This window comes from Danio aesculapii, chromosome 4 (assembly GCF_903798145.1).
Source record: "Danio aesculapii chromosome 4, fDanAes4.1, whole genome shotgun sequence".
In the NCBI taxonomy this organism is placed as follows: domain Eukaryota; kingdom Metazoa; phylum Chordata; class Actinopteri; order Cypriniformes; family Danionidae; genus Danio; species Danio aesculapii.
The window spans coordinates 21452706-21463226 of record NC_079438.1 but is presented as its reverse complement, the minus strand read 5'-3'; the positions used below and the strand labels follow the sequence as shown (position 1 = coordinate 21463226).

The window sequence follows — 10521 nt, the reverse complement described above, 5'->3', positions numbered from 1 at the left end:
CGGAACACACTCTCCTTATCACAAACACAACAGGTAGTGATTGAGTTGCTTTTTTCGGGGTTAATTATTGTGAGATCTCTATTGCAACAGAGAAATGCTGTAGACTGTAATAGACTGTACAGAGATATATCTGTAGACGGAGGGCATTTCATGTCAAGTTCAGCCTTATAATCTTAAAATGTCAGCAAAATCAGCTGTTTTGTCATCACTTTACACATTCCGCTTGAGAATCATTCAAACACTTACTCTAAAGTGACGTTGGTGAATTAGTAACGGCTTCTGCAGTTTTGACGCCAGCGGACCTTAACCTTAACTACAATGATTAACCTTAATCATTCTAATTCCTTTATAAATGCAGACACATTATTTTAACTTTCTTTAGAGGTTATTCCAAATCTGGGTTTTACTTCTCGTGTCTTAAATGTAATAACTGTTTCTTCTTTCCTGTTTTGCTGTTGGATTCACCTTCACTTATCTACCCCACCTGTTATTTCCAAAAGCTTGTAGTCAGTGTCTTGAAGCTAGTATATAACAGTGCTGTGCTAAATTTTAGAGTTCAGTATGTGTCTGAATGGTCATTTATTTGTTTTGTATTGTTGCAATTATAATTGTGTACTGAATTATTTTAAACTTTTGAGTAGATTTTATTGATAATTAAACTTTTAATATCAACACTACTTTCATTACATGTATTGCAGCATTTGTAGGTAGTGTAAAATTAATTGTATGATTAAAATGTGATATTAGTGTAAGGTTATGTTGTTGCTGTATGAATTTATGTTTTGTGTAACAGAAGTCGGTTGTGTTTTTGTGTTTTAGGTCAACATCAAAATCAAGGTACTGCAGTTAAACGAAGTCAGAGACGCATACACCCGCAGCAGCCAAAAGATGATGACTAGATCATATGTTGCTGATGCGACATACAGCATGTCCCTGACTGTTTGGGGTGGGGAACTGCTTAATGTTGGAAAGTGGTATACACTTACAAATGTTTCAGTGCAGAAATTTGGTGGCTGTAAGTGCTTGTCAAGTACAGCACAAATTACAGTTGCAGTTTGTGCTGATGATTTAACAGCGGTCGCAGAGATTAGGGAGAACTTTGAAAGGAAGGAGGGCATCATTGTCACCGCTGAGGTAAAAATAGAATATTTTTGCCCGAAACAACATGCTTTACCAAAGGTGAATCTGGGAACTTCGGTGACAAGGTGCCAGCAGTGTGACGCCTACTGTCATACGTCCAGAATTGTTGCCACATTAAGAGGCATTCTCATAATTGAGGAGAACAGTGGCAAAATGAACAATTTCGCTATAGATGATTTTCTAATGCGAAAATTGATGAACATCCCTAACAAGGGCACCCCTGACCCAGATGCACTTGTTGCTACGCTGCTGGGAGACGGGTCAATGTGTGTACTGGTGAAATTTTGTGGCGAGGGTCATGGATGTGGCGTTTGTGGGTAGCACTGACCAACAAGAAAATGTGGCTGGAACAAGTCGTGAAATGGCCGATTGTTCCACAGATGATCTGTACCTTGAAGAAATGTTTTCAGAGGGTCAATCATAGGGACTAGCTCATCTGAATGCAGATGTCAATGAGCAATGTGGCAAAAAGTCACACCAATCTGATATGTCAGATGTGGTTGTAATGGAAGCCAAGTATTAACTTTGTCTAAGAGAGTCTAAAAGAAAAACTCAAAAGTGTAAAAACTGTTAGAATACTTAGATTTCAGGTAAATACAGAGATTGTCTCTGTATTCAAGTGAAATCTAAGTATTGTAACATATAGCTGCAGGTGTATATAGTTTTATTGATTACAAGTTTTAGTTATTGGTGAATTCTGGGTAAGTAACAGTAATCATCAGCGTATAAACAGATTTTATGTTTAATATCTCATTTCTGAGATATTCTCTCCCTTCATTTCTGTTGTGCCAATGGTTCAATAAATGACGCAAATAAGGAAGGACTTAATAGGCACCCTTGTCGACATCCTCTTTCTAATATAATATGTTCCGAAATATCTCAGTTAATTTAATTCTAGCTGTAGGAGTTAAATATAAAGATTTAAATACTTTTATAGTGTCATTCTCAAATTCAAATCGTTGCAGAACTAAATATAAAAAATCCCAACTCACCAAAACGAATGCTTTTTCTGTATCTAGACAAATTAGGAGAGAGCTTATCTTGTTATGGGATATATAATCTATTACGTGAAGGGCTCGCCATATATTATCATATGTTTGTCTTTGTTTTATAAAACTTGTTTGATCAGTATCTGTTAGGTCTGGAAGAATGTCCTCTAATTGTTTAGCTAATATACAGTAGATGCATAGAGTTTACAGTCAATATTTAGGACTGAAATAGGTCTAAATGGATTACACTCTAGTGGATCTTTTCCTTCTTTTGGAATCACAAGGGGGGGGGGGGGGGGGGGGGTTGGGTCGCCTTGTCGCCCTCATGTAAGGTATGATTAAAGCATTCAAAAATCGTTGACATCAATTGTTCTTTAACTATTTTCTACTATTCTGCAGAGAAGCCATCTATGCCTGGTACTTTAGATGTTTGAAGTTTTGATATAGCGTTGCTTATTTCTTCTGTAGTTATTTTTGAGTTAGGGTTTTATTTTGTATTGATCTAATTGATGGTAAATCTAATGTGTGTAAAAATGCTTGTATGTTTGCAAGTTCAATATTATCTTTTGAGGTATATAATTCCTTATAGTATTTTTGAAAAGCCAGTTGTATTTCCTCCAATTTATGACATATCTTTTGAGTTTTGTGATCTTTGATTTTAAATATACTCTGCCTGTTGTTTCCTTATTCTCCATGTCAGGAGCTTTTTTGCTTTTGGACCATTTTCATAAAATTTCTGTTTTAATTTTTTTAGGTTTTAATTTACTTGCTTATCGAATATTTTATTGAGTTCCGCATTAACTTATTTGATCTTATTAAAAATATCTGGATCTTTTTTATTACCATATTTAGTCTCTAATTCTTTAAGTTGTATATTCAGATTATTTATGTAATTCATTTTTTTCCTTGATCCCCACATTATAAGGTTGCCTCACATAACAGCTTTAGCTGCGTCCCATAGGATACTAGGTGACACCTCTCCATTATCATTATGTTTTAAATATTCTAATAGTTCTATTTTAACATATTCTACACATGTTAAATCATTCAATTGATTAGGGTTAAATCGCCAAAATGTCTTTTGGGGTTTATTGTCTAGGTACACTGTTAAATATACTCCTGCATGATCTGAGATGTCCCTTGTTCCTATTTTACAGTCTTTTATTTTATGTTGATCTGACCAAACATAAAAAAATAATCAATTCTAGAATGAGACATGTGGACGGAAGAGAAGTATATTCTTTTTTAGGAGGGTATATGTCTCTCCATACATCTATTAAGCATAATTCTTTCATCATATATCTTATTTGTCTAGTTTCTTGACTGATTTGCTTATTAGAAGATGAGTCCAATTTAGGCTGAAGTTGTACATTCCAGTCTCCCCCACAGATCAACGTACCTGATGCCTCCTTGTCTATAATAGTAAATATTTTTTAGAGAAATGCTTTGTCTTTTTCAGGTGGTCTATTTATATTGACTAATGTAACTTCGTCTTGGTAGATAGTTCCTTTAATTAGGTTATATCGTCATTCTACTTCAGTAATCTTAGAAATTAGTTTGAAGTTGATTTTATTTGAGATTAATGTCATTACTCCTCATTTACAACCATTATTATATGAGGAAAAGAAAACCTTGAATTCAATGAAATAGGGTCATATTTAGGTTGTAAGGGTCTCCAACAACAGTCTAATATGCATGCAAGGTCAAAAAACACTTTCATGGTCTTATAATCTGCATTTAGTTTTACCTAATTATCCCAGCGACTCCCATATGAATAGTTCAGCGATTCATTTGTTCCAAAACCCCTCCTTAGCGTGAAGCTAATCTGCGCTGATTGGACAGATGTCAGCCTGCTGCGATTGGTCGACAGTGACAGCCTTCAGCGCCAGACAGAGTGAAATGTCCAGCAGCTAATCAACAATATAAAAGTAGTCACAGTGCATACACACTTCATAGTGTAAGCCGTGGATTTTGGCTTCCAGTGGGTGAATGTAAACAGAGACGATGGACTTGAAAATACAGATGACTATTTTATTGAGCAAAAACTCCAAGAACAGGGGAGGAGATCTCCTATCCCGTCACACTCTACCTGCTCTTTTCACACACACACACACACACACACACACACAACCCTCCTCCTCAGAGAACACAACACCAAAACATTCAAAAACAGAGAATGCACTTTCGGGTTGAGGCCGGTGTGATCACCATTCGCCTAAAGCTCCAGTTCAGCTTGATGGGTGCAATTTAGACACCTCACCTCAAACCTGCTGAACTATTTTGAAACTTGACCTTTGAACGTGTGTAGGAACAGCTGACGATCCGTAAACAAATCGGCATGCGTCAAGTTTTCAACGTGGCTTTACACGTGATATGAGAATACAAAGAGTTAACCTGATACAGTACACACGGTTACAAGTAACAAAACACAACTACATGCAAGCTAGAGTAAATGAGGCAACAATTTTAATTGCACGTACTTACACTTGTGAAATGGGGGAAGAAACTGATCCATGATGCACTGATCCATGTTCTGACATAGTCCATCAGTAGTCTTTTCTGATCCTTTCTTTAACAAACGGCCGATGAAGTCTTCTTTGTAAGCATGTAGTTTCTAGAAGCACTCGAACTGCTCAAGGCTGGGTTATAATGCTGAGCTTTCATTTTTGGGTAGAGACTGTCAATAATATCCATCTGCACAGCGTGACTTCATTCGACCAGCGTCTGTGTGTGTGTGGCTTTTTTACTGTGTTAGTGGGCGGGGCCGCAGGTTTCAAATCTCACAGGTTTGCGCACGCAACTACTTGTGTTTCGTAGCTGTGTCATTGCGAAAAACCTAATAACTCGTTATCAAGGCGACTCGTTTGAAGCACTATGAGTCGACTCTTTTATAGATGAATCAACAGTTTTAAACACTGTACACTTACAGATTTAAGCCTTAGCTGGAAATTTTACTTCACTTACAGCTGTGTTACACACTACATGGAAGGGCATTTTCAAAAACCCATAATATGGGCTCTTTAAAATAACTTCTTAATGTGAGGGGAAAGCCTTCCTTCTCTCAAGGGCCCCTCCTTACTGTTCCTATTGCACAAAAAAATGTTAACGAATATATTCAGCGCCCATATCTGGCAATATTATATTCTTGTATTTCTGGCTAGGTTTTAAAGTTAAATTTTTTCTACTTTCTAATTATAGCAAGGGATTTTAAGTGTATAAATTTGAATCCCTTTATGTCTTCCTACCAGTATATTACTCAAATACTCAATGAGTCTTGGTGTGCTTTAATCGTTCATCTTGTGTCGTTGGTCAGTTCGGTTAAATACTATTCTTCGTTTAAATGATTTAAATGTCCATCATCGGTGAATCAAGTCAATAAGTTTTACCAGGCTCTCAGAGTTCTTTGTTAGGATCTGTCAGGTTTTACCCTTCTTTCAAACGGAGCTAGTGTTGTCCCTTTGAAATTTTTTTCCTTACTTTTCTTCGATGTCACTCCAACCTTTTGCCAAGGTCTTTGTTTCACTTTCTCAGAGATTCCTATAATAGTTTCTTCTTTGCTGTTTATCAGTCCTTATTCTTTCAGATCTCTTGATGCCTCCGTCATCGAATTGTACATGATGGGCCTGTTTTCCAGAAAGATTCTAAGTTTCGCCGGCGGTGGTGTTTGGAACTTAATCCCCTTTTCTTTCAGAATTTTTCTTATCGGAGCGAACGCCCATCTTTTCTGTTGGATCTCAGGTGGGTAGTCTTGGTCAAAGAAAATCCTTTATTCATTCCAGTGTATTACTTTCTTCATGCAGAGCAGAGAACCAGGTGCTACATTTTGTATTCCAGGAAGAATACCACCACTGATCTAGGGTGGCGTCAGTGGGTGGTTTTGGTCCGAGTGCCAGTGACACGTTGGATTTTAAGGTTCAATTTGTCAAGTGATGAAAATCGTTTCCACCAAGTCTTGGATATTATTCCATTCGCTTCCTTCCGGGGTTCCAAAGATCTGAATATTATTTCTACGGGAGCATGTTTCTCGATCTAACAGTTTCTCTTGTAAGTTTTCTGAATTTGGATGGATTGATCGAGCATTTCTTTCACCTCAGCAATGTTTTCCTCCAATTCTTCAACTTGCTGCTCCGCTTCTGTTGAGGTCTCGTTTTTTTCAAGTTTTAATGGTTGTTTTGTCCGAGCCTTTTTGTTTTTGTCCCCCTCCATGTTATTTAAATATGGTTTAGGTTATCATAAATAATGTAAAAAGGAGGATTAATACCAGTGTGTATGGGAGCGCTCTTTCTATGCTGCTACACGTGTCGACGCCATACCAGAAACCATCCCATGTGTTTCTTAAGCTGCCCCGAATGAGTGAAACTCTGTAAACACTGATCATGTCTACGATTTCTCTCCAGTGTGAATCCACTTATGTGTTTTCAAGGTTCCTGAGTGAGTAAACCTCTTACTGCTGAGTGAGCACTAGTACAGTTTTTCTCCAATGTGTATCCTCTGGTGCTGTTTAAATTCTGCAGCTGTAATAAAAGTCTTCTCACACTCCAAGCACATATACTCTCTCACACCAGTGTGGATCTTCATGTGTCTAGTAAGGTGGGATGAGTGGATGAAACTCTTCCCACACTGAGTGCATGTGAATGATCTCTCTCTAGTGTGGATCCTAATGTGTTTATTAAGGTATGATGATTGGTTGAAACTCTTTCCACACTGAGGGCATGCGAATGGTTTTTCTCCGGTGTGGATCTCCATGTGTCTATAAAGCGATGATGATCTGATGAAACTCTTCCCACACTGAGTACATGTGAATGGTTTCTCTCCAGTGTGGATCATCATGTGGTGATTAAGGTTTGATGATTGGTTGAAACTCTTCCCACACTGAGTGCATGTGAATGGTTTCTCTCCAGTGTGGATCCTCATGTGTTTATTAAGGAATGATGATTGGCTGAAACTCTTCCCACACTGAGTGCATGTGAATGGTTTTTCTCCGGTGTGGATCTTCATGTGTCTATAAAGCGATGATGATTTGCTGAAACTCTTCCCACATTGAGGGCATGTGAATGTTTTTTCTCCAGTGTGGATCATCATGTGTTTAGTAAGGTATAATGACTGGCTGAAACTCTTCCCACACTGAGGGCATGTGAATGGTTTTTCTCTGGTGTGGACATTCATGTGTCTATAAAGCGATGATGATTTGCTGAATCTCTTCCCACACTGAGGGCATGTGAATGGTTTCTCTCCAGTGTGGATCATCATGTGTTTAGAAAGGTATGGTGATTGGCTGAAACTCTTCCCACACTGAGGGCATGTGAATGGTTTTTCTCCAGTGTGGATCATCATGTGTTTAGTAAGGTATGGTGATTGGCTGAAACTCTTCCCACACTGAGGGCATGTGAATGGTTTTTCTCCGGTGTGGATCATCATGTGTTGATTTAGGTTTGATGATTGGTTGAAACTCTTCCCACACTGAGGGCATATGAATGGTTTCTCTCCAGTGTGGATCATCATGTGTTGATTTAGGTTTGATGATTGGTTGAAACTCTTCCCACATTGAGGGCATGTGAATGGTTTTTCTCCCGTGTGGATATTCATGTGTTTAGTAAGGTATGATAATTGGCTGAAACTCTTCCCACACTGAGGGCATGTGAATGGTTTTTCTCCAGTGTGGATCATCATGTGTTTAGTAAGGTATGATGCTTGGCTGAAACTCTTGCCACACCGAGTGCAGGTAAAACAACTCTTGTCTCTCACTTTTAAAATACCATCAGTCTTTAAATGAACTTTGTCCTCAATTTTGACATCGTGTTCCTCTTCTTTACTCTTCTCATAGTCTTTAATTAGGTCTGAAATAAAAAAAAGTTCAGTTTTTAGTAAATCATTAAAACTTTCATCAAAAGCTGAAGTGAAAAGGCACAAAAACATTGGCTACACAAACCTTAATTTTGATGCACAATAAATGTAAAAACATAGCAGATCATATTTAGATTGATCTTGTCATATCAACCTCCTGGGGTCCATTACACACATACACATTTAAGCAGATTCTTATATGATTAATCCCAGATCATTTTGGTCATATAGATGAGACATAAATTTGAAAGCTGTAAATGGCCAATTTTTATTTGTATATATTCATAATCAAAACAAAACAACATGTTTTTGTAAAACTTGTAAAGCAGTTAGGGAATGCTTTCTCATTCTGTGCCTGACAAGTAAATCTGTCAGAAAAAAAACATCTGCATATAGCCTTAAATCTGCACGTTTAAATGACAAATGTTCTAAAGGTTAGTAATCTGCATGTAACGAATGCAGTGCAGAATTCTAACACTTTACGGTCTCAGATCATCAAACAAATGTAAACATTAGTCAAAGATAACACAATTAAACACATTGTGCAGTTTTTAAATGAAGGTTTTTATTCTTAAAAGGAAAACAAAATACTGAATTGAATGGTTTCTCTCCAATGTGGACCTTCATTTGAATCTTAAGATCGCCTTTTCTTCCAAAACTCTTTCCACACCGAGTGCAGTTGAAATGATTATTGTCTCTCCTTCTCAAAATACCCTTTACTCCCCTCATTCTCTTCAATTAGGTCTAAAATAAATAAATAAAACATTAGTTTTCATTTAGTCTTAAAAACTCTCATCATAAGCTGAAAAGTGAAAAGACACTGGAAACATTGGCTACACACTGTAATTTGGATGCAAATTAAATGTAAAATAAATCAGATCATATTTTGTTTGGTCCATTAACATTCACATTTAAGCAGATTCAATCCATATTTATTTATCTAGTGCTTTTACAATGTAAATTGTGTCAAAGCCGCTTAACATAAAAGTTTTAGTAATTTGACACTGCGTCCGACCAGTTTTCAGAGTTTCTTACATAATTAATTATAAAAGTAATTTTGGTCATATGGATAAGAGAGATTTGAACGCTGTAAATAGAATATTTTTATTTGTATATATTCATAATTACAATAAAATGTTTTTCTAAAATTTGTAAAGCAGACAGGGAATACTTGTTAATACTGTGTCTGACTGGTAAACGCATCAAAAAAAAAGTTCTGGGGTAACAGCTGAACAAACAGCTGAATATTTGCCTCGCAGACATGAGACACACCGGTACAGCATCTGCAAAAAGGCTGGAATGTGCACCTTTTCCCTTGTGTGCTGTTGGGTTATTTTCATCCATTCTGGGGTTATTTTGAGGCTTAATTTGGCCAAAACTTTCTCGGTGTTTCAGCAAACTGACTGATATTCGGGGACATCTTATTTTGACATATTCTGGGAAAATGCTTTGAAAAAAACCCTTAAAACACTCTGGGCAAATTTACTCCCTTTTCGTTATATATATTGTTGCGGGGAATTTTAATCACTCAAACTTAAAGACAGTGCTCCCCAAATTCCATCAAAACATTTTCTGCCACACAAGGGGAAACAAAACTTTAGACCAAGTTTACACAAACATGGCTGAAGCATATGCTGTGACCCCCACCCCCCCCCCCCCTCCCCCACTTGGGTCAATCAGATCACCTTTCTTTGTTCCTGACCCCCAAGTACTCACCCCGCATTAACCGTGTGAAGCCATCAGTAAGGACCATCAAAGTGTGGCCAGCGGGGGTGGACTCCACACTCCAGGACAGGTTTGAACACACAGACTGGAGTAGGTTTGCTTCCCAGGCCACATGTGGCTCTCACACAGACATTGATAGTTACACTTCCTCTGTTCTGGAATATATCAACACCATCATAGACAGTGTTACAACCCAGAAACAGATCACCACATACCCAAATCAAAAGCCATGGATGAACAAGGAGGAGCGCCTCCTGCTGAAGGCACGCAACACTGCCTTCAGATCAGGGAATGCACAGGCCTACAGCACTTCCAGGGCTAATCTGAAGAGGGGCATCAAAAAGGCCAAGCACTGCTACAAGCTAAAGCTAGAGGAGCACTTTTCCAACTCTGATCCTCGGCGCATGTGGCAGGGCATCCAGGCCATCAGCAACTACAAACCCAGCCAGTCCACCCCCACAGCCACAAATGTCTCCTTCCTGAACGAGCTAAATGACTTTTATGCCCGCTTTGAAAGAGACAATACAGAACCCTACACCAGGAACACTACCTCAACCGACCACTCACCTATCACACTCACCTCCTCAGAAGTCTACACCGCACTGAGTCGGATCAATGTGCGTAAGGCTGCTGGACCAGACGGTACCCCTGGGCGCATCCTCAAAGCATGTGCAGAACAGCTCGCTGGGGTATTCACAGACATTTTCAACCTGTCACTTAACCTAGCAACTGTGCCAACATGCTTTAAAACTACCTTTATTGTGCCAGTGCCCAAACACTCCAGCCCAACATGCCTGAATGACTACCGCCCTGTAGCACTCAC

At 38.3% G+C, this 10521-nt stretch overlaps 1 protein-coding gene across 1 annotated transcript; it reads right to left on the bottom strand.

Moving 5' to 3' along the window:
* Window positions 1-4193: 4193 nt before the first annotated feature.
* LOC130222120 (gastrula zinc finger protein XlCGF57.1-like) lies at window positions 4194-7959 on the bottom strand. Its single transcript, XM_056454752.1, has one exon. It carries the CDS (start codon window positions 7797-7799, stop codon window positions 6591-6593), a length of 1209 nt encoding a protein of 402 aa, XP_056310727.1. The 5' UTR covers window positions 7800-7959; the 3' UTR covers window positions 4194-6590.
* Window positions 7960-10521: the final 2562 nt, after the last annotated feature.

Excerpts from the sequence above, each read along its gene's own strand:
- LOC130222120 (XM_056454752.1), bottom strand. The coding sequence starts at position 7,799 with ATGATGATCCACACTGGAGAAAAACCATTCACATGCCCTCAGTGTGGG.